The sequence below is a fragment of the Pelophylax lessonae genome (genome assembly GCF_965119305.1).
Source record: "Pelophylax lessonae genome assembly, chromosome: 1".
NCBI classification, from domain to species: domain Eukaryota; kingdom Metazoa; phylum Chordata; class Amphibia; order Anura; family Ranidae; genus Pelophylax; species Pelophylax lessonae.
The window spans coordinates 772,626,572-772,652,319 of NC_138768.1; the positions used below are offsets into that span (position 1 = coordinate 772,626,572).

The following is a 25,748-nucleotide window of genomic DNA, read 5'->3' on the forward strand; positions in this document are numbered from 1 at the left end:
ATTCACATTAAAAAATATATATATTTATTTTAAGATAGAGACTAACGGGTTTAATCACCCACCATCTTTTTTGATTTCTAAGAGACTTTCAGCGATCTTTAAGAAAGTGCGATATTTACATTCAGTTGCTTGTTATTCCACAGGTCTATAGCTATGATGTCACTCTCTCATCAGACTCCCCAATTATTTACTTTTTTTATTTAATAAACAATGGTTCATAGGGGTCTGACATCATTATTAGTATATGGCTGCAGCACTTAAGTAGCATTAGTTAGACGCTAAGAGATAGAAGTCAGAACTTGATTCACTTAGAACAGAGAATACGGGTTATTATTTAGGCACTTTCTGATGGGCAGAGCCACTCATAGCATGAGATAAATAGTCATTTTTATCATGTCATTAATAAATATGAAAGTATAATGATAGTCTATACATTTCTCATGGCGGACCTTCCTTAAACTTATCCTACAAGGAAGTAAGGCTCAGGTTCTTCCCTTGTTCTTTGCTGGCGATTTTTGGCAGTTCATCACTCAAGTCCACCACATTCTCATGACATTCCAAGGCCTCTGACTTGTCGAGAGACAACTCCTCGTCCTCACTGGGTTGGCAGCAACTACAGCATTTACACTTGCAGCAGCAGCAACAACGGCGTCCACAGAAGAGAGCAGTGTTGGTCATCCAAGAATCCCATGGGCTTAGAGAATGCATCCACTTGGGAAGGAAGTTCCATGTCTTCAGAAAGTTTGGCAACACACGTGGACATTTGGCTTGCAAAACGTTGATGATAATGGTGACAATTATCAAAAACACAATAGGGACACAAACTCCCACAAGTATCTTCCACCCAGCAATTGACAAGCCAAATATTGATAGAGGTAGCAAGAAAAAGCACATAATCAAATAAATGACAGCAAACCACCGGTATCTGGCTGTTTTGTCTCCCAGACCTTTAGCTAGCCTAATAGGTATTCTTGTGAAAGGAATGGGGTAAAAAAGTAGGATCCCGGATATATTGAAGAAAAAGTGACATAATGCAATCTGCAAAGAGAAAAGCACAACATTTATTTTACTTTTAGGTGAATTTAAACCCTAAATCAACATTTCATATTTGATTCCTTTTCAGTTTTGTGAATGCAAAATAAAATACTTGTTGATCCTGCCAGAAATTCCAGAGCTGCCCTGTGTCCTGTGCACTCTGCAGTGTTATCTCAAACAAGGTTATCAGAAAGTGGCTTAGGGCTACAGAACACCACCCCTCTATGTTAGGAAGAAGAGAGGGAGGTGACCTGTAGTCCTAACACACTTCCTGACCTCGGGTGACAACAATATTTCTCTATGAATACAGTACGCTGAATGTGCATTTTACCCTAGAACAGGAGGTGTGTTACTGCCAGGATCACTTGGTGAAAAATTAAGGAAGCCTGAAAAGGGAAAACTAATTCAGCCACAGCATCTAATTATTAGTAAAGTGCAATATATTATATTATTTTCTTGGTTTTAGATATGCATTATTCAAGCAGTCAGTCAGTATTCTTCAAGATAAACAAGTAAAGTTAATTGACCGCGCTTCAAGTGAACATAAACAAAAAAATATATATAGAAAGTGAAACACAGTGCTCAGAAGTCCCAATATTTGTTGTGAACGTTGCAATTCAAAATGTGTTCGATCTCCTTCAAGACCATCCAGTCTTAAGAAATCACCCGTGAATATGTGGGTCCTTTCTCCACCGACATTCACATGCAGAGAACACTCACCAGATGGATTTGACCCCCCATTACAGGTAGTCAAAATCAGCATAAATAGTAATCCATAAACATCTGGAAGAGCCTGACAATATGGGTACAGATTGTTGGGGTACAGTGTGGATGAAAAAAGAGAGATAGGCTTCTCATAGTATAGTATATGTCCAAACAATGCTGATGCTGATTTTATGCTGATTTTGACTGCCTGTAATGGGGGTCAAATCCATCTGGTGAGTGTTCTGTGCATGTGAATGTTGGTGGAGAAGGGACCCACATATTCACGGGTGATTTCTTAAGATTGGATGGTCTTGGAGGATATCAAACATATTTTGGATTGCATTGTTCACAACAAATACTGGGGACTTTTGAGCACTGTGTTTCACTTTCTATATATATTTTTTCGTTTAAGTTCACTTGAAGCATGGCCAATTTACTTTACTTGTTTATTTGTCAAGCTTTCTTTGCTTTATGACATGTTGCTTTATGTATATAATTGAATCACTATTTTTTTGGTAATAATTTTGTCCGCAAGTGTAGAGGTACCTAGTTACTTAATCCATCACAGTATTCTTCAAGAAACAAAGCATGGTAACACATAGGACCCAATCAAACATCACTTTATTAAAACCAAAAAGGATATTTATAGGTAATTTTGAGTGCTGCATTGTGCACTGCTTTTTAGCTCAGAGGTCATTGTAAGAACAGAATTTATAAGAAGAGCCTTGTAAAGTTAGCACTACATTTGAAAATCAGTCATTGTATTAGGAAAATAAATGTCTAACATATCATCCTTAAAAATGAATGATTGTGAAGTCTTGTTTTACTCAATTTATCAAAGTTTGAATGTGCTGACACTGAAAGAACTCCTGTTAGTAACTTGTTGAATCCCTGTTAGGACCAATTATATTGTCATGGGATATCCTGATAAACTTGAAAATGTACCTATGGCTCACTAAAACAATGAAAGCGATATTTTGTGAACTCTTTACTGCTGATCCCTGGAGGACAAGGAAACCCTGTAAAGGATAAATATTTTTAACAGAAAAATACCCCTTCATTCTAATAGTAGTTGATTCATTGCTGGATCAACAAATTGTTAATATGTGTGTTATTTGTCAGCACTGGTAACCCATTGTATGTTGTTCTTTTAACAAAAGCATCCAACCCTTACTAAAAGCCCAACCCCAGGCATGGATTAACTGCTCATTTTGTCTAGGAGCGAACACAGAGCCTATACTTACCTGATCCTTCAATCACGCAGAAAACAGCACTCCCCTATTTCCAGATTTGGACTATTCCTAAAGTCTTCACATCCAGAGCTGGTCTATGGGCGTGATGACGTCAGGAACAGTCCACTGCACAAGACCACGTGTGTGTGTGTGTGTGGGGGGGGGGGGAGCCCCAGGGACCAGTCTTGCACTGGGAGGATCAGAGGATTAGGGGAGTCTATCTCAGCTCTCCCATCCCCCCGACAAAAAAGAAAGCAGTTAACCCATGCAGTGCAGGCACAGCCCCACTTCATGGGGAGAAAATAATTGCGCAGAGTTCAGTCTTAAATCTCTCTAGCATTTCAGTTAGGCCTCGTTCACATGAGCTGCCAGGGAAAGCGAGGTTGCGCGGGGTTGAGATGGCACTCAAAACAGAAATGCAGCCGCTCAGAGCTGTACCCATGCAACGGCTGTGATGCTTTGCCATTGAAAAATTGAACATCATGTCCTATTCAACAGATGATACTGCCCCGTTCAAGGCCATGCTGCAACTGTCCTTCAACCACATACAATAAATGTGTTTGCAATGCTATGGGTGAGCATTTCGAAGGTTAAAGCAGGCAGCCAGGGTGTGACATATCACCTCCTTACTGTCTGTCAAATGCCCTCTGAAAAGAAAGCCACAGTGGTTCATTTTTTAGAGGGGTAGCAGTATAGCCACACGGAGGTATCAGCTGAAGATTAAATGTCTCTTCTTCAAACTTAGTTTAACAGCATGTAGTTTGGGTCAAAAATATAGAGGCTAAACCAATAACCGTTATGGGAACCTGTAAGCCAGACTTCTGTCAGCTAAAATTAGAAATCAGTCTGTTGTCATTTTACACTTAACATATGGGATGGAAAGGACCTGCCATTGTAATCTTTTTGAAATGTGTTACATTTTAATAAAAAAAAAAACTTTACAAAACAAAAATGCTCAATTTTTCACAGGACCCCCACCAATACACCAAATGATGTTCATCAAGAATCTTATACTTGATTTAGTTTTCTAGATGAAGCAACCTAAACACCATGGATCATATTGTGAGAAACGAAGATTATAAAGTCTAAGAAGACAAACCTGCACAGAGTTGTATAAGGTTTCCCCAGGACTGGCTAAGGCAGCTAATAGCGCAGTTGTTGTTGTTCCAATGTTAGATCCAAGCGTCAGGGGATAAGCTCTCTCTATGCTAATCACACCAATGCCTACAAGGTGACACAAGCCAAATGTTAGACAATGATAATAGCCACCCAATCATCATTTTCCCAAAGACATACAAAACTTCTGCACATTTATGAATCATACCAATGAGTGGAGTAATTGCAGATGTGAAGACAGAGCTGCTCTGTACAATGAATGTCATTCCAGCTCCAACCAAAATTGCCAAGTAACCCGTCAGCCATGAGAATGGGAAAGGGAAATCTGTGTAATTATAAAAAATGAGTTATGACACAATGAAGTGCTTAACACTCTAAAATATTGATGTATATGGGCAGCATGCTGTTGTAGCAATCTAGTAAAGTATCTAAAAAGTGTGGTGGTGAGGCAGGGGGATACCTGCGTCCCTAAAAACAGGCTTACAAAGGACAAGGGAACTAATTAGGGGAAGTGTCATGGAGGTGTAGAGGCTCTGAATATCGAAGAGCTCTCCTTTCTTTCTGATGGTCATATAGGCTTGCAGTAGAGAGACCAGTGTAAGAATAAAAATATAATGCTTTATTGTTTAAGACCAGTTGCGCCGGATTTAGTCAGTAGTGTTGGTAATGCACAGAATATGATGAAATGTTCAACAAAGTTAAATGGGAAGCTAGTGTTAGCAAGCACAATACACTGTGTGAGCCCAGTGGGACAGATTCTAGCCAGGTGACATCATGGCAAAAGGAAAAGCAGGAAAAGCACCAAATCAAAGTGATTATATGTATTATTACCAGTGTTAATGACTTTCTTGATGACTACTGATACTTGTCCCTTCAGCATTGAATTCAGGAGCTTGACAATTAGGATCAGACAGACGCAAAGCACTAGCAGTGACAGGGCCAAAAGGATAAGTCCAACTGCCAGGTCTGGGAGATTTGCCTTGGCGAACATGTGTGCACCTAAACAACAGAATATTGAAAAATGAATGTACTAGTTTATTCAATTTCTACATCCATATACATGGTAGCAGTGGTCTTTTATTTTTTATACAGTAAGTCATCACACTCAAATAGGGACCCAGTGTCCGCAAACATCCTTCAAGGCCAAACCGTGAGGCCTCAGAGATTTGAGGCTCCTTGTATTGTACTAATTGCGCTTTCAGGCATATTTATCCATGGTTGTGGTGGAAATACAAGGAATCTTCAAATGTAACATCTAGATAGAAATTAAAATGAAGGTTGTGCATTGAGAAGTGAATGGTTCCAAGAAAAAGTAGACTTCCAGATTAGTATTTCATTAGAAGAAAATGATAAGCAATTATTTTGCTTATGAGTTTTGCTTGCAGTAACACAGAGCAACATTAGACATAGATGCCAGTGGTCTCATTGTGCTTTTATTTTCATAACTGTTGTTCTTGTAACTTTTTTATTTTGTGCTAAGTGGCCCTTTAAATTAAACCTGTTATGAAAATTATTAAGGCACCGCCATCGCTGATATACTCTAAATACTAGGGGACTGGAGTTTATGTCAATCCACAACAAGTAGGCAGACCTAGAAAGTTGAAAAATAGCTAGTAATTCTTATCTACATTGTTCTAGGATGGTGACTCAAAGTATTGAGGAAGATGGTCAGCAAGCAGCCAACACTTCTAGGTCAGCAATGGCAGCTTCTCCTAACAGGTTTTCTCTTGGTATTTCAGTTCGCTTATTTCCATGTTTTCCTAATTTCATTTGCAAAGTGCTTTTCAAGGAGAAAAGGAACACCATGTAAAGCCTCGTACACACGCACCGATTGTTGGCTGACCGATCGGCCGTCTTTTGTCCAGTGGTGTTTTGTTGGTTGAAATGTGCTCTAGACTGCACACAAATTTTCTCGGCCAACAACAACCAACTTCAGAAGTGATGTCATGTGCTGGTTAACTTTCCGTGTGTTTTTTCTTCTCTGAGCATGCCCAGTCTTGCTCATCTGATGTTTGTCTGCCGAAATCTGTACTGACTGATGAAAAATCGGCCGTTGTGGTGACGGCCAACAAAAAATGTTATAGCATGCACACCAGATTTTGTTTGGCCGAAAAGTCACAGTCGGTTGTCGGAATCATCATACTAACAAGCCGACAATCGGCCGATCAGACGTTGGCCGAAAATTCACGGCCAACAATCGGTGCGTGTGTACGAGGCTTAAGGTCTGGCAGTTTGACCTGTATGATCTTAGTAACATGAATAAGTACTTACAAGTGGCTTTGACTTGTTCTTGGATCTCTGTCCATGTCACGTTGTTTTCATCTGTCCAGCAGAATCTACCAGAAGTGCAGTTTTCCATTCCCGGCACTGAAGCATTCACCCACATCTGTGTAGAATAGCAAACATGCATTTTCATATGTATAACCTCTGAGTAACAAAGATTTATATTTAAATTCATGTATAGTTTTCTCCATTTAGGACTGCAGGAGAATATTTGTGGCCGCTGTCTACAGCAGCCCCTGTGAGTTATAAAAGTGTAGCCACAGAAAAGCTCCTACCTCTCATCCACGGTAACATAACATTTACACTCTATATTGTGGGTGGTACTGAGTGGGTGGAGTATGTTTCCCTTAATCCTTCCCAAGAGGAGTGCTTATATTAGCCCTCTGCAGACAGTCAGCTTGGTAGGAGCCAGTTTTAAACAGAAATTGGAAATAATAAAAATAAGAAATTTCCATTTTCAGGAAAACCATAGTTCTAGCTGCATCACATATGATTTTCTGAATGGCTACAGTTCAGGTTTAGTCTCCACCTGGGCCATGGACAATGTAATGAATGTTATCTCTACTACCCATAATGATACATCTCTGAAATCACAGACACTTTACCTTCGTTCCACAATCTCTTTTAATCAGACTCTTGTTCTGAGCAGCCGGATCACCATTGGCAATTTCCTGTATGACTTTCTTATCAAGCTGCAATATAGAAATTTTATATTTAGGGTGACCTGTTTTTTTTTTTTTTTGGTTGAATTAGCATTAGGAATCTGAAAGAAGGCGACAAAAGCCTAAATTTATTCATACCTGGATGATTACTTTGGTGAGAGGCTCAGTAATAACCTTCAGCATATCTGGGGCATCCTCTCCTGACTCTAAGTTGAAGGATTTCACAATGGCATTGGTGAGATGGTACAGGTATCCTGATGCTAGTTCAATGGGTAGCAGGATCAGCACCGAAAGCCAGTTGAAGAAATCATGGACAGTAGCTCCAGCAAATGCCCTATTAGGAGGAAAAGGTAAGAGTTATTACATTAAATTCCAGTTTATGGCATGTTATTTGCAGATAATATAGAAGTCTGTCACATTATATGTGTTATGCAATTTAAAGTGCTATTAAAAGTCTTGTTTATTTCTTGTTTGTTTTCTTTTTTTTTTTTTTTTTAATAACAAACATGTTTTACTTACCTGCTCTGTGTAATGGTTTTGCACAGAGCAGCCCAGTTCCTCTCCTTCTCAGGGCCCACACTGACGCTCCAGGCTACTTTCACCGGCAAGGTGCCCCCACAGCAAGCAGTTTGCTCTAGTGGTTGTGCTCCCGAGCCACGGCTCTTAGTGCCTATTCACACACGGAGGCATGGCTCTGCCCCAACCCCTCCATCTCCTGATTGGCTTACTGGCTCACTGGTCAATGTCTCCCGCTGCTGCCAAATGCCAATCAGAAGTGTGAGTCCCAGGAGAGGCAAGGCTCTCGTGGACATCGAGAGGGGGCTCAGGTAAGTTTTAGGGGGGGCTGCTGCAAACACAAAAGGTCTATGCATGAAGGTAAAAAACCTTGTGCCTTTACAACCACTTTAGGTTTTAAACAAATTTATGATGGATTTCAATTTTAATCTATTTGCTAAAGCCATCAGTGACACACTGTTGCTGAATATTGATTTATTTCTATGTTATCAAAGATAAAATCTTAAGCAGAAATGTATCTGTACTGCAAAACTTTTAGGAACTTTTAGGAATAAAGCAGGGGTGGTACTGTCCCAGGAGGGCAAGCAAACACAGGGAGGGGACAGAATAGGTACATTAAAACAAATCTAAACCGCAAAACACAAATAAAATACAGCTTACTGGTCCTTAATTGTGATGACAGCATTCGTTTTATTTTTTTTAACTTTATTTTCACCTTAGGACCCAGCTAGTAAGTCTGTATTTTTTAACGTCCTTTGAAAGACCAATTTTTCGAGCCAAAGTAGCAGTTAGAGGGTTGACCTAAACCATTTTAAACTAACAGGGGTGCTTACAATGGTCAGCTTTTATTCATTTATGTAAAATATTTTCCCCAAAAGCAAAAAAAAAAATGTTGCTTTAACTGCTTGGAGTTTGACTTGAATTTGTAGGTCAATTTTATCTAAATCTGCTAGTTCATTTAACACTTCTATCTTCACAGGTGGGCAATGCTACTCTCAAAAGCTGTCTCCATTCTCCTCCATCGAAGGTTACATAGTTACATAGTTTGTCAGGATGAAAAAAGACACAAGTCCATCTGGCTCAACCAATAAAAAAACAAAAAACAGTAAAGAAAACCCAACCATACAATCCCATATACACAATCCTATACCCGCTGTTGATCCAGAGGAAGGTGAAAAAACCCCAGCAAAGCATGATCCAATTTACTACAGCAGGGGAAAAACTTCCTTTCTGATCCCCCGAGAGGCCATCGGGTATTCCCTGGATAAACTTTACCTATAAATATTAGTACCCATTTATATTATGTACACCTAGGAAAGGATCCAGGCCTTTTTTAAAGTAATCTAGTGAGCTAGCCAGAACCACCTCTGGAGGGATTTGTGTATTAAGAAAGAAATCAAATCAGCGCAATCACAAAATATCAAAACACTTATAAGATGCCAATGGCTACATGAATTCAGTGCTTTCACATCACAAATAAACCAGAATACCATAAGTAATGCTGCGCCATTTAGATTTTTTGATTTACAATATGAGGAGGACATTATCATTTTACTATTTATTATTGATGTAAATTTATAAGATTTAGTCACTGTTTTTGTATGGGGATTTTAGATTATTTATTGATCCATTCATATTTGTCTTTATGAGATTTTGAATATTTTTCATTTTTTCACTCATATACCTTTGGCGCAGCATTACTTACGCACCTCTGGAGGGAGTCTATTCCACATTTTCACAGCTCTTACAGTGAAGAAACCTTTCGGTATTTGGAGACCAAATCTGTTTTCCTCTAGACGTAAAGAGTGCCCCCTTGTCCTCTGTGATGATCTTAAAGTGAATAACTCAACACCAAGTTCACTATATGGACCGCTTAAGTATTTATACATGTTGATCATATCCCCCCCTAATCTCCTCATCTCAATAGAGAATAAATTCAGTTCCTCTAATCTTTTCTCATAGCTGAGCTCCTCCATGCCTGTTATCAGTTTGGTTTCCCTTCTCTGCACTTTCTCCAGTTCCCCGATATCTTTTTAAAGAACTGGTGCCCAAAACTAAACTGCATATTTCAGATGAGGTCTTACTAATGATTTGTACAGGGGCAAATTATCTCTCTCTCTCTCTCTGGAGTCCATGCCTCTGTTAATACAAGAAAGGACTTTGCTTGCTTTGGAAACAGCAGCTTGGCATTGCATGCTATTGTTAAGCTTAGCATCTACCAGAATACCCAGATCCTTCTCCGCTATGGATTCCCCCAGTTCTACTCTGCCTAGTATGTATGATGCATGCATATTCTTCCCCCCTAGGTGCATAACTTTACATTTATCAACATTAAACCTCATTTTCCACATAGTTGCCCAATTAAACAGTGCATTGAGGTCAGCTTGTAAGTTGGAGACATCCTGTTAGGAAGTTATACCACTGCAAAGCTTGGTGTCATCCTCAAAGACCGAAATGGTACTTTTAATCCCAGACCCTATATCATTTATAAATATATTACAAAGTAAGGGTCCCAACACTGAACCTTGGGGTTCACCACTGATAACTTTAGACCATTCAGAGTAAGAATCATTAACCACTACTCTCTGAATTCTATCTTTTAGCCAATTCCCTATCCAATTACAAACTGATCTTTCCAAGCCTGTAGACTTTACCTTACACATTAGCCATGTGTGGGGAACTGTGTCAAACACTTTTACAAAATCCAAGTCTATTACATCCACAACCACCCCCTCTATCCAAGGTTTTTCTTACCTCATCATGAAAATAAATCAGGTTTGTTTGACAACTTCTGTCTTTCATGAATCCATGCTGTCTGTTGCTTAAAATATTTTTTCCCAGCAAGAACTCATCTATGTGGTCTTTTATTAAACTCTCCAGTATCTTACCGACTATAGAAGTTAAACTAACAGGTCTTTTTGAAAAATTCCCAGTTCTGTTCTGTGTTCATCGATGCTAATATTCCCTCCCAGTCTAAATCCTGGAGAGCAGCCCTCATCCTTGGAAAATTTGCTCTCTTGAAGTTAAGTGTTTTTGTATTTCCTGTATGTGTTTTTTGCTTACAGCTAACATTAAATTAAATCATTTTATGGTCACTGCTATCCAGATGTTCTTTTATATGAACATTATTAATAAGCTCTGCATGGTTTGAGATTAACAGGTCATACAGAGCATCATTTCTAGTGGGGGCCTCAATAAACTGCACCATAAAATTGTCTTGTAATAGGTTTATACATTTTTGCCCTTTAACTGTTCCAGCAGTGCCATTACTCCAGTCAATGTCTAGGTAGTTAAAATCCCCATTATTATCACTGTCCCAGCCCTTGCAGCCCTTTCTATCTGTGCCAGGAGCTGAGTCTCCACCTCCTCAATAATACTGGTCTATAACAAGGGAAGTGGATACACCATAAAGAAGAAAGTGTGCTACTAGCCGGATCACCAGGTGAAAATAAAGGAAAAAAGAAAAAAAAATGCAGCCACAACTTTTAAGAATTAGTAAATTGCAATATATAAGTTTTTTTTTTGTTTGAGGTTTAGCTACGCTTTAAGTGACAACATGAGAGCTTTGCTACCTCAAAAGGTGTATAATGAAAAATAGTACAAGAGAGCTAAAAGGGGTATAAAAGATCTGTCCTTGTGATGCACAAACCTTCAGCATATCCATCCAAAACCTTTTTGCTCATATTTGGATAGAGCAGAATTAGTATTAGAATCCCTGTCACTGTTTTAATGGTATTGGGGGCTTGGTTAAGGTCACATCCTGCCTTACGTTTCACCAGACATGAATTGAGGGTAACTCTCCAGTCAGCTCTTGCCGACTAACTTTTAAAATGCTAATTGCCTGGCATCAATACCTTTTGGATCACTAGCCAAAAACAGACATGCAGCAAGCAAAGTCAAAGTAAAAGTTGTATACTTGTTCTGGATTTGAGAAAATGAAACCAATGAATCAGCAATGCTGACCATACATACAGATAGCAAAGCTGAATGGAAAGAATCAAAGAAAGAACAGATTCCTCCAACCAGGTTATATGGCATGGATGGACAAATCTTTCACTGTGGCCATTGTATTTTGACAGCAAGACCTGTCAGCTGTCATAATACCTGAACAGTGCCTGTATCTAACTGGATCTAATTGGACAATTTTCTGCCCGGCTTCTTCGATATTTTGATCAAGGGATGTCCAGCAAGAGAGGGCTGACAGGGCCACCCAGTGAGTGATATCAATTTCTAGCTTAAGAGTTTAAGACACCAGAAATGGCAGCCTCAATGCATTTTAGGGTAGGTTTTATTTAATGTACACTCTGTAGGCAGTGTTAATTTCGACGCAAAATTTTGACTAAATGCCATTTTAGATTTAGTCATATTTTAGTCATCTGAATTATTTTAGTTTTAGTTGTATTTTAGTCAACTAAAGTAGTGTTAATTTAAAATTGATTGTCAGTCTCATAGTCATGAAAAAGAAGTAGATACTGTACCTTCTAAACTCATCCCGGTCACCAGACTGCATCAGCGCAACAATGGTGTTTGTGACTGACGTGCCAATGTTGGCTCCCATGATGATCGGAATGGCTGTTCTGACCGTTAGAACTACCAAAACAGAAAATATTGACTCTGGTATTAATCTTATAGTGCAATCAGGGACACAATGGAAAAAACAACATGGTTGTGCCTTGTCACAACAGTCTAATGCAATTTGTTTGCCTATGAATAGTAAGTGGAACTCCAGGCAAAGAGCTAAATTCATAGTTGAAAAAATATGTTAATCATTTTACCTGCCAAAAGGATTTTAAGTTCTGATCAACCAGTCTTGTGACTTACATACTTCACAGCCAGGTAGATGATACACATTTTCTGGTTCAGCATGTTTTACTCCTCCATCTGCAGCCATCTCACTGGACATTGCACCAACATCATCACCTCTGCCCAGTGAGCTTTAAGAAGCAATGCTAAACCAGAAAGTAGGAGAATATTCTTCCTGACTAACAGAGAAGTACACCTTACATTAATGGCAGGTATAAATAACCAATCTTTTGGTAGGTCATACAGTTCCTATACTGTATATGTAATTGAAGTGTCTGTTTGTCTGGCGTATCACTTTAAATTGTCCTGGAATTGACCAGGTCAATGTACCATAAATAATCTTCTCACTATGGAGATTGTCAATGTGAATAAGACAAATTGTTTTGTTACAACAATAGAAAACCAACTGTTCTGACAAACACACATAGCTATGTTCTATAATTAGGAATTCCTACTCACGTCCAGATGACACCATGCTGACCACGATAGATGTGGATGTACTTGAGCTCTGTACAAGGACAGTCACCAGGACACCAATAACCAGTCCAGCAACAGGATTGGAGAGAACAGAGTGGTTCTTGAAAATCTCTCCTGCAGCTTTGCCTAAAATAAATCAATTAAATGAATGAATTAGTTTGTTGGTTATTGCAATAAACATTACAATCCTAGTCCAATCAAAATCTCCAGAGTGTAACCTAACTAAAAAATCTAACATGAAGAGTATGACCATCTTATGGAGGAGCTCTTTCAGCCCTTCATCTAGTACCATATACAAACTTGCTTAAACTCCTGAACCATTTCACATAGTGCAGTTTACCAGTCCCTTAGTCTATGTGCACTGGAAATTATGAAGTAATTCCCAGTGCACTGAATGCAACTCTGGAAGAGCAGCAATGAGAGAAAATACTCTCAGCCCCCCTCCCACTTTTACCCCCCTTCTACCCTCTTTAGATCTGTATTAGGATGACCTTTGTATTATAGCATGCTGCAAATATTAAGAATAAAGTATTACTCACTTACCGCCAACCAACTGAAAGGCAGAGCTTAACACATCTAGTGAACACACAAAGAAGTACAACAATCCCAGTAAGAGGATAAACCGAGCGATCGCCTTTAGAACAGACAAGACTCGTTGTTTTGTGGTCATTTCTAAAAAACAAGAAGACACTTAGTTTGTTAACCACAGTGAAAGAAGCACAGTCTTCACCAAGATCTGTGCTATAACAATCAGAGAAATAATAGCAAAGGCTCTGGCACACCTACCTGACCACTTTGGTCCGGTACTTTTAAGTTCCGGCATGTCCCATGGATCAAACTCCTTTTCTTTTTCAGATACATCTTGGCCAAGTACCACAGCGGAGTAACTTGGTGGCAAGTCTGCAGAAGCTAAACTAGTATTGTCTGAAAAACATATGAATAAGTATATGTCAAGAACAATACCATTGTGTGAACCTACATTTTAAAAGCTTTGTTTTCTGTTGGATCCAGTAACTAATGCGATCATTTATCTTATCAATTCGTATTATTATCATTATCATTTTATCAGTGCATAGTAATGTTTTAAAAAAATCCTATTTATATAATGACGTTAAATTATATATTTTATATATGTACATGGGATGGCTGTATTTGTCCATTACTTGTACATAGCCTTAACATTACATAGAAGGGGAAATCTAGATAGGATTTTAAAGTAAGTAAAAAGTTAAGCAGCAATTTTTAAACATTTCTGTTATGCCATGTGAATGGATAGGTAAAATAAACATAAAGTCGGTGTTATCCCAATTCAGCTGCAAATGTGAAATACACTTTTAAGATACATTTCAGGTATAGATATTTTATACATAGTTACATTGGTCCAGCTAGGACCAATGTAACTATGCATATTATACCTGATGCCCCTTGAAGCTGGAAATCACTGAAGTAGATACCCACTACTCCACTTATCTCCACTTGCTTCTGGATCCTGTGCTGAATGACTGGCCTAATGCGTTCTGACCGGAGGTTGGCTGCTCGGCAAAAGCGCCATTTATAAAATGCTTTGCATTTTCTGAATAAATGCAAAGCATTCTCTGATAGGATCAGGTGGAGAGTCATCACCCTACCTCATCCAATCAGAGAAGGCTTTGCATTCATTCAGAAAATGCATAGCATTCCCTAAATAGTGCCTGTGCGGACCAGCCCGCCTCCTGTGTAAGGGACCTGGAAGCAGAGGTGTCTACTTCAGTGATTTTCAGCTTCAGGGGCATCGGCCAGGTATGGTATAATGCAAGCTGGACCAATGAAACTATATAAAATATAGCCATGCCTAGAATTATTCTTCAAAGTATATACCCACTGAAAATGAAAACAATAAATAAAATAGTTTTTTAGCAAATAATGTAACACAAAAATTGCTAAAAAAAAAACGTTCTCTGATGTTGCCTGAAAAATACATTATCATCTACTTCTAGAACCAACTGATGCCTTATATAAGAGCAAATACTAATATTTTTAAATTAATACAGTATGTAAAGTTTAAGAGAACTTCTAGAACTAAAGAAACTGAGATAAGATTCAGGTCATGGGCTGGGGCACTTCCCAAATGCAGCACATTTCCCGACCTTAATTCCCTAATGCTGACTCTTAATGAACCCCTTGAAAATAGAATGGCCAATAACATAAACCAATAAGTTCCTTGCATCTTTATATACAAAAAAAAAAAAAAGAGAAAGATTGAGGGTAAAGTAATTAAAGAAGTACAATCAACAAGGCTTTATACACTGACAGATTGCAATATCCTGGCTATTTCTTTGATTTATGCCAATATAGATAGATTTGTACTTATGATCATGAAAGGTTTAAGTAGCTCTCTTATGTTATGAAGATATATTTTAGTCTATCTGACATAATAGGAATCTGCCAAGAAAGATTTGTCTCTAACATGACCATAAAACATAACCTTGGTGTAGTTTAGTTTTAGAAAAACAGCAACTAATTCTATGAAAAAACAAAAACAAAACAAAAAATCATTGCTTGAGGGCCTGCTGTGCAATGGAGGAATTAAGTAACTCTTGAATATTTTATTAGCTCTTTAAGGTTATATTTAAAAATCAAAATGGCCTAGTCATTGGATTTCCCAGAAAGGTTTGTTTAAACTAGATTTCTTCTTTAAAGCCCCGTACACACGTACCGATCGTCGGCATACAAATGTTCGTCTTTTCTCCCCGGGATGTCGGTGTCTGTTGAAAAGTGCAAAGACAGCACAAGGACAGCACAAGAATTTTGTCTGCAGACTTCAGCTGACTGCAGAAGTGATGTCATGTAATGGTTAACTTTCCCTGTGTTTTTAATTTTCTGAGCATGCCCAGTCTTGCAAATCTGCGGTCTGTCGGCCGAATTCTGTACTGACAGGCGAACAATCGTCCGTTCTGGTGTCCGCAGACAAAAATTTTCATGTTTGCAAGAAAGACTTTTGTCCGCGGATTGTGCGCAGACAGCTGTCGGAGGCACCATACTAACACGCGTACAATCGGCAGATCTTTCGTCCGCCGACGTTTGTATGCCGACGATCGGTACGTGTGTACGGGCCTTAACACACCACTTTGTTGGAGGTACTTACCAGGTGGAGGGAATGTACTGCCATTAAGGGACATATCCGTGTGTTTTTTGACATCTTCCAGATCATCAGCAATATGGTTCTGGAATTCCGGAAGGGGAGCCATTTTCTGGAAACAATACAGTTTACAAGTGAAAATGCTGGCAGGAGTTTTTAGATCAAAAACATACAAACTTTCTATCAGTAGAAGGCAGCGACCCAGCAGCTTTTGTCAAAGATCCTGTTCACCATCAATAAGTTTATCCAATAAAGCAGCATCCAAGCAATAATGGTGTGCAAACAACCGATACCACATAACCCAAAAGCATTTCTCCACCTATTAGTATGCAGCTGGCAGAACAATTTTAGTTGCATTGTGATTGGTTGTTGTACATGCTTGTTGCGCATTAACATTTAACACAACGAAGACTCTTTCCTCCTTAAAGTATGGAATCCAACCATTGTAGGTAGTAACCAAATCTCTGCATAAAGTGGAATATTTCTGTGTCCAATGTGCTGCTTTGCTTTCCATATCTCTACCATATTTTTTCAAATGTTTACTTTACTTACTTTTTTTACGCATACAATGATTTTGCACTTTTGTATTCAAACTGAGACCCAAAGAGGGGAATTTCAGAGGGAGTAATTTCCTCCCAAAATCTAATTCTGAAATTCCCAGTGATGCTTGTATTTGTGTTTGTTTTACTGGAACAGACTTCTAAAGTACTTCAGGTAATGTGATGGCCATAATACAATGGTTGGATTCTCTCAAAGAAGACTTTGTATTAAAAAGTTAATGAGTTCTTTACACACAATGAGCTATAGAGTGTCCTGATTTATTGACTTGTCACACAGTGTTCCTGGTGCCACTGTGTCTTTCACAACAGCCCATGAGCTATCAGTATGTGTTTTAGGAAACAAGGGACAAGAATATGCTGTAGAACTCCCATGTATTGATCAGTGACTTTATTTTTAATCTGATTTTCTTTTGCATTAGAACTTCAATAGACAGTTCATCATCAAGAATGTGTGAACTAGTAAAGTTCACAAACATTCCCTATTGAGGGTGGTCACACACACCCTAAAAACAAGCTATGTCACAGACCCAAGCATCTCTTCTCCAGACTGTGCAGTGTAAAATTTGACTAGACAAGCAATACTGAGAACTTCTGAGCACCTGGAATACTGCATAAGGACTGCATGGCGAGATTCTATGATGCGGAAACATCTTTGCACAACTAAGCAGCAATTTCTCCTGTTTTTATGGAGAAAAAGAAAGGGATTGTTGGCCAGATGTATGTTTATTAATAATGTTCCTTCATGTCAGAAATTAGGTTCTATAAAGTGTTCTTTTTTGGAGAAATCTGGTGAACTGCATAACTGTTCAGGACATCAGCATTAAAGACCAGCTTCTAATGCACACATATCCAGATTTAGGGAGCTGCCACATATCTTTGTCTATATGTAAGCATACTGGTCAAAAAAACAAAATGCATTTTCATAAATACACGACATACACCTATTTATTACATAGAAGGTGAAGTATGGACACAAGCTCTTGCGTGCTCATAGAAAAGGCAATAGTAAAGTAAATTCGAAAGCAAGGCACATAATCTAAATTTAGTCAAATGAATGAGAAGATAAAAATACAAAACAAGAGTGACATGCTTCTGAGGTCTATGGCCTATTCAGATAATGATACTGGGGTTGATTTAATAAAACTGGAGAGTGCAAAATCTGGTGCAGCTGTGCATGGTAGCCAATCAGCTTCTAACTTCAGCTTGTTCCGTTAAGGTTTAAAAAAAATACCTGGAAGCTGACTGGTTTCTATGCAGAGCTGCACCAGATTTTGGACACTCCAGTTTTAGTAAATAACCCTAACTGAGTCTCGTGCTGCAGTCACTATGCTCATTGCATGTATTGTTCTACAACCTATATCCTATGATCTCAGATTTTCCAAACAAGGGAGGGAAATGTATAGAGGACAATGCCAAGACCTGCCTATAAAATCATACACTGAATCTTTTCTGTCATCGATGTTTATCCTGCGCCATTTCCAACAAGTCAATCCTACTCAACCTGCCGGTTCACTTTTTTATAATTACCATCTCCACCTCCACTCTTTTTTACCTGGCATACAATTATAGCACCTTGCAGGAGTACATGGGAACATTTACTGTACTCCATGCAATAAATCACTGTGCAAGTCAAGATATTGGGTGTAAAACGTGAGTAGTTAATTGTTTGGGTTGGACAACAACTCTTATTACATTCAGGTGATCACTATAAAATAGATGGGAGTGGAAGTTTCATGGGAGTGGGAGTACCAACATCACTTCTGGGTTTTGAGAATTTATAGAGCAGAGAGGAGATCCTTTATAAAAACAATGCAAAAAACATAAAAACGCGATGAAAAAAAAAAACTTCAGCAAACCAAAGGAAACCCTCACATTTGTATAATATATATTAATTATACCTGCTCAGACACAATTTCTAAATGTCTGCTAGGGGTTCCTACACTTTGTATATTGCCTAGGTACTGAAGAATAAGGTTGTTAGAATTGCTGTGCATGTGCATGTTACAACTATGGCTTTTAATTGCTAAATGGTTACATAAGTTTCAGTATCAAAGGGCAAGCATGATTGAAACATTGCTTCAATTCACGGACAATAAATTAGGCTCTCTGTGCTGCAACTCTTCTGATTTTTGTTTTGGTGGTCACTGAGGACCCCTGCTTGCTGTTGACCCATATATAATACGTATTGGGGGATATGAGTATATATATATATATATATATGGCCAATATTTTTTTTTTTCTTGTGCTTGGCTCTTCAAGTTTTCCAGACTTGACACCAGTGAAATCAAATAAATCAATCTCTTTTTTTGTACCCCAAATGTTGCAATAGTTTCTTACCCTCCAAATTAGTTTTTGTTATTGGGTTTTAACCTTAAAGTATTATAAGACCGGTATACTTTAACTCTCTGAGAATATTGTTAATGTTATGGCCGATTATTCACCCTATGTAATTTTTTTTAAGCATTTAAACATACAAAGATTATAAGACCACAACATATAAAAATGAACAACACCACTGCACCAGCATAGCAAGTGAAGCTTCCTTTTAAGACAATATTCACCTGAGCAATTTAGCCCTTGTGCGGAGCTTCCTATATACATACACCATAGCCCCTTCACCATAGAGAAGCAGAGCAAACTCTAGCAATAAAAGCAATGCCCTCTGCAAAACAGAGCTCTATCCTTCACCATTAAACTCCAAAGTACCTTCTTATCCATGTTTATGGCTGGAGTCAAGTACTGGAAGGCAATTAGTATAAATTAAATAAACGTGGAATATATATAATGAAATTACATAAGCTTTATCATTTTGTAAGTCTAAGTAAGATTTTCAAAAATACCTATAAAAAGTAACCTGACATTTCCTTTTGGCTTAGACATTACCTCTTGTTTCTTTCCCAGTCTAATTTCTTGATTTATCACTAGTTCTGCTGCTAAATGTGCAATCCCAGTTCCAGTCTTGGTTCCATCATTTAAAAATTGGGAACCCTCGTATTTGAAGAACTACCTTAATTACATTCATTTTTTTAAACATTGTTTTTTTAGTTTTTACTAATCATGGCTTTCGAAGTAAAAGTGACCTCATCATATCCCACCTTACCTGTCTGAGACAAGGCGTTCTCTAGAGGTATTTATACCCCCCCCCCCCAGCACTTTACTGCTTCTATGCCAGGCTTGTCCATGTCAGTAAAGCTAAACAAGTGTTCCTGAAGAAATAGATAGCTGGGGGCCAGATGAAAGCTGCTTTCAGTAGATGTTTTTAGCTTGTAAGAAGGGCATGAAAAAAAAAATCCCTTTATGTTTAATCTGTTAAAATGTGGACATTTAGATCAAAATCCATTGGAGTCAATTATAGGGATGACATTGTAGACCACTTTTTGAATATACTAGTTGTCTTGATGTCATAATTATCCTCAGGCATCACTATTTTCATTGACCTGTAACAAGTACTTTCAGGTAAGTGACTCAAAAAATGTCAAAGTAAAAGACAGCCAAGAAAGTAGCATTTTCAGGAGGAGGTGGTCAGCAAAGGGCACATCTGTATGTCTATTGACATATTTTCTTGCTTAAAACATATTTTGATCTTCTGTAATCTACAGTCATCCCATTCTTTGACAAGATTTCCTGGAAATTATTTTAAATGTTGAGAGCCTATACACTAATTTGTTCAAAAATAAAGTCACATACCCATAAAGTATGTTACAGGAGCAGTAAATGTTATCAGCAGGGATGGTAAATCTGCCTTTGGTCTATAACCAAAGTAAATTAGTAAATTGATTTGACTTGTTAAACATTCTTCATTGCCTGTGCCTGAGCAGGAAATTAAATGAGCCCCAAAAGTTTGAACTGAGCAAACTTTAAGTAAGAAAAAAAAACTTGAATGACTAAAACTTCGGCTCACATTATAGGTGAATTAAATAAACAGTGGCCTTGTCTACTGCTCTGATGCACATCAGGAATGTGGAAAATGAGAACACTGGGGCAGATAACAGAACATTACTATGCAATGAAGCAACAGGTTCACGCCAGGAAGGGACAATTTAAATACAATCACTTCAAATCCTTTTTACTAATTTGCTCAACAGTGTGGAAATTGCAAAACACAATGTGAGCACACTGTGCCAGCCAAATTTACTCATGCTTCAATCAACCTAAAATAATTATACCCAATAACTGAATATAAAAGTAATACATTGAAAGTATTTAATGCTAATGTTATTAATTTATAGAGTACAATTGTTCATAGGAACACAAGATTAGGTAAAAGCTGTCAGAGCAAATAAAGTTGTTGTATCTGATTAATTGTTTGATTGATCGTTTGTTTGCTAGGAGTTACTACTGTCTACACATTGCTGTGTGCCCTTAAGCCTCGTACACACGCAACGATTGTTGGCCGTCTTTTGTCCAGTGTTGTTGTGTTGGTTGAAATGTGCTCTAGACTGCACACAAATTTTATCGTCCAACAAAAACAAACTTCAGAAGTGATGTCATGTGCTGGTTAACTTTCCGTGTGTTTTTTCTTCTCTGAGCATGCCCAGTCTTGCTCATCTGATTTTTGTCTGACGAAATCTGTACTGACTGACGAACAATCGGCAGTTCTGTTGACGGCCAACAAAAATTTTATAGCATGCACACCAGATTTTTTTATAGCATGCACACCGATCGGACGTTGGCCGAAAATTCACGGCCAACAATCGTTGCATGTGTACAAGGCTTTATCAGCAGGGCAACTATTAATATTTGAGCTTTTGCTTCCCATTAAAATTTGAGTTGCAATGTGCGTATTGAGCATGATTATTATTTAATTATTTGGCACAAACTTAATAGAAGTTTATACTGAGGAAAACACTTTGATCTTCTTGGTCCTCTAGAACAGTACTTAACAATGTACTAGCAGTGCAGCGTCCCTTGAATTTATTTAAAAATATTTTTATATTTACTTTTTTTTATTAATTGGATATTAAATGAAGCACTATACTAAATTCATAACAATGAAATTACAATTAATATCAAGGGGCAGCACTTTTTCTAAAAACTATTCTCCATATGCCTGACTTTGAAAACTAAAAATAAAAGTGTTATATATTTATTTCAAAATATATATTTTTTTTTGTGCTGTTAAAGAAGTGTGCGACATTAAAAAAAAAAAACTGAAATAACCTTTATATAGATGATATAGTAAAGCAACTTGGTCTTTTAAAACAGTGTAGCAGTGATGCAGTGCCCCTGGAAAATATTTTAAAACATTTTTATCTATGCCTTTGTTTAATATGCTGACATCAAATAAAGCACCATAAGGAGTTCATAACATAAATAAATGAAAAAGGACTAAATTAACAGGGACAATGCTATTTCTAAAAACGTCATGAAAATATCCCTGCTTTTGAACACAGATCAACTTTAAAAATGTAAGCTATTATATTTGTAGTTCCAAATACATTTTATTATTTTAGGCTGTTGAAGAAGTGTTTGTCATTTAAAAAAGCAAAAATACAAAAAAAAAAAAAAAAAACAGAAAAACCCTTTATATGGGTGATTTTCATAACAATTTTATCTATGCTTTTATTTATTATTCTGGCATCAAATAAAGCACTATAATAAATTCATAACATGAATCAATGAAAGTATTATGCTCATGTACAGGTAAAGACCATAATTTTGTAATAAGTGATGTCTTACCTTTTGATCCCGTGGTAGAGGAAGCAGGGGAAGGAGAGATGAAGTGCTGGAAGTTGGGATGCAGGTACCAAGTATTTCAGCACTTATATACAGGATGAGAGGTGTACCTACACACCCAGGTCACACTATGGCATCCCTCCCCTTTACCCTTTAGCACTGCCTCCCCTACCTGATTCCTTACTCCCAATCTTCCCCATCAGCACTTTTCAATCAAGGAGATGATAAGTCACTTGCTCCCTCTGTCTCTGGCTTATCAGCGTGTGCTCCATGCTGATCCCAGGGAGGCTGGCTTATCCAGCACCTGACAGCAGAATTTTCCTGTAGAAGGGAGGGTGTCTGGCTCATCATGTGCACACTAGTGCTGTACTCAACACACACATGCCGAGCTGTTCATAACCTGAACTGCTACTGAGGAACCCAGTCTCCCATCACAAGGAAAAGATAAAGGAAATCAATACACCTGAGATTACCTGTCCATGTCAATGTTATCTGGGGTACCTGGCCTTGGACCTGGCAAAAAAAAAAAAAAACTGGGTTATGAGACGTAGAAAAGAGTCAGCGAGGGCTTTGGATTCCCTTGATGAAATCATGTAACAAAAAGCAATCATCGAATTAAAATAGAATGATATATAATAGAATATACTGTATAATAGAAGTCATTTCCAGGAAATTAAGATATGTTGATAAACATGTTATTGGTTTTCAATGGTGATCAAATTCACAAGAAAATGAATGTTTGTGGTATGTTTATAGGTACTCATGAACATTTTGCATTTAAAGAAGGGCTCCGGAGTTAGAAGATCTCTGCCTCTGGGTGGGGTGAGTGGAATAATCTGGTTTACTTTTGCCTCATTTGTTTCCATTATTTTCCATTATTCAGATATTTTCAAATGTTTTTCTTATGCTGCGATATGGTGGTCTGAATAATCCTGTAGACATCTATGGGGCTGACAACTAATTCTGCTTGGCTGCAGATTATTCTTGTAGTTCATCTTTAACCACTTTACCACCGGAGGATTTTCCTGCTTTACCTCCAGGGCACTTTTTTCAACTTGGCACTGCGCGACTTTAACTGACAATTGCGCGGTCATGCAACGCCGTACCCAAACGAAATTTACGTCTTTTTTTCCCCCACAAACAGAGCTTTCTTTTGGTGGTATTTGATCACCTCTGCACTTTTCATTTTTTGCGATATTAATAAAAAAATGGCAACAATTTTGAAAAAATAACAATATTTTTCTACTTTGACAGTTAAAAAATATCCAATATATTAAATTTTTGTCATATATTTAGGCCAAAATGTATTTAGCTACGTCTTTGACAAAAAAATTCTCAATGAGCGTATTTTTAACCGCTTTAAGACCAGAAGATTTTACCCCATTTCTGACCAGGCCATATTTTGCGATTCGGCACTGCGTTTATTTAATGGACAATTGCGTGGTCGTGCAAAGCTGTACCCAAATTAAATGTATGTTTTTTTTCCCCCACAAATAGAGCTTTCTTTTGGTGGTATTTTATCACCTGTGCGATTTTTACTTTTTGCGCTATAAACAAGAAAAGAGGGACAATTTTGAAAAAATAACAATATTTTTCACATTTTTTTTATATGAAATTACCTAAAAAAAAATGTAAGCGGGTTTTGATTGGTTTGCGCAAAAGTTATCGCAGCTACTAACTATGGGAAATTTATGTCATTTTTATTGTTTTTTTTTTTTTTTTAACTAGTAATGGTGGCGATCTGCGATTTTTTTTGTGGGACTGCGACATTGCGGCGGACAGATCGGACCCTTGACTGACATTTTTGAAACTTTTGGGGGGCCAGTGACATTACTACAGTAATCAGTGCTATAAATATGCACTGTTACTGTAATAATGGCACTGGCAGGGAAAAGGGTTAACTTTATTGGTGATTAAGGGGTTAAATGTATGCCTGGTGCTTACTGACGTGTGTGGGGGGAGGGGATTGTGTGACACAGGCACAGATCGCAGGTTCAGCTATGCTGAATCCTGTAATCTGTCCTTGCCTTTGTTTACACAAGCTGGCGGATTTCCTCACTCGATCCCCGACAATGGCGGAAGAGCGGCGGTGATCACCGCCTCTCCTCCCCTGGCCCGACTCCCGCTGTGTCTGAATACAGCGGGACTGAGCCTCCGGCGGCGCGTGTGCGCCGCCCTGAAAGGGAGGAGTCCAGCGACGTAGGTCTACGTCGCTGGACGGAATTGAGCCACTTTGCCGCAGTATCCTCAATGTGAGCGGTCGGCAAGTGGTTAAACTCAGTTGGGGTACACACCCTACATGAACAACAAAGTTTATTAAATATATAGCTGGGGTGAGCTGTACTGGTGCCCAACTCTTTCTGCTAAAGCGTATCTAGTTTCACATCTTCAAGTAAATGCACAAGCTGTTTACATGGGCCGATATTTTGAACATTTAAAGTTTTGCGAAATAAACACAATTTTCGACACAAATCTGTTACTGAACATGTTTATGTTTGTTTATTGACATTTTTGGTGGGTAAGTGGCTGGCTAGCACCCTTTGGTGGATGGGTGGCTGGCTGGAACCCTGTAGTGGGTGGCTGGCACCCTATGGTGGGTGGCTCACTGGCTGGCACCCTTTGGTGGGTGGCTGGCTGGCACCCTTTGGTGGATGGGTGGCTGGCTGGCACCCTTTGGTGGGTGGCTGGCTGGAACCCTGTGGTGGCTGGCTGGCACCCTCTTGTGGGTGGCTGGCTGGCACCCTGTGGTGGGTGGCTGGCTGGCACCCTTTGGTGGGTGGCTAACTGACACCCTGTGTGGTGGGTGGCTGGCTGGTACAGGCCCAGGGCCTGTGGCTGGCTGGCTGGTACAGGCCTGTGGGTGTGTGGGTGGCTGGCTGGCTGGCACTAAACAGCTGTGGGTGGGTGTATGTATGGTGGCTGTGTTAAACACACTGTGTGCCCTGTGTACACTGCACTGCACACTCACTGTCCCGAGACTCCCTGACTCCAGACGAGGCTGAGAGAGGTGGCCTAAGAAGGCAGAAGCTGTCCCAGTGTGCGGGGAACGTGGCGCAACATACACAATAACGTCACGACAATATCGGCAATATCGGTAACCTCCGGGGCCGATTCCGATATATCGGCCTTGCCAATAATTGGTCAATCCCTAACACAGAGACAGGAAGTGATGCACAGAAATAATCCCCGTAAGTGTTAAGGAGCAGAGCCACTTACAGAAAAAAGGGGGCAGCAGATCCCTACACTTTTTTCTAAAAGCGGTATTAAACTCCAAAGCAAATATTTATTTTTAGGTGTGTTGGCTGCTATAGGTTTTTCTAGGCTTTATTTTCACCTGGTGATCCAGCCAATAAATCTGTTGTTTTTTAACAGAACAAGCCGTCCTGCCGATGTGGCAGCTGATGACAAAGCATTTACCACTGACAGGGGTGCTTACAGTGATCAGCAGTTATTTATTTATGTAAAACCTTTATCCCAAATTAAAAAAAAAAAAAACCTTTGCTGTAACTGTTCATAATGTGTTAGCTGGAGTTTAGCTTCAATGTGTTAGTGCATTTAAATCTGC

At 38.7% G+C, this 25,748-nt stretch overlaps 1 protein-coding gene across 1 annotated transcript; it reads right to left on the reverse strand.

The window, feature by feature from the left end:
• Positions 1-340: 340 nt before the first annotated feature.
• Positions 341-22,418, reverse strand: SLC34A2 (solute carrier family 34 member 2). The gene is made up of 14 exons (XM_082261774.1): positions 22,187-22,418; positions 19,214-19,246; positions 15,954-16,059; positions 13,616-13,753; positions 13,373-13,501; positions 12,812-12,955; positions 12,028-12,139; positions 7,172-7,367; positions 6,977-7,063; positions 6,360-6,474; positions 4,920-5,087; positions 4,297-4,413; positions 4,072-4,196; positions 341-1,038 (listed from the first exon to the last, which is right to left on the reverse strand). The coding sequence occupies exons 2-14, from the start codon at positions 19,223-19,225 to the stop codon at positions 466-468; spliced, it is 2,022 nt and encodes a 673-aa protein (XP_082117900.1). The 5' UTR covers positions 19,226-19,246; positions 22,187-22,418; the 3' UTR covers positions 341-465.
• Between the last annotated feature and the right edge of the window lie 3,330 nt (positions 22,419-25,748).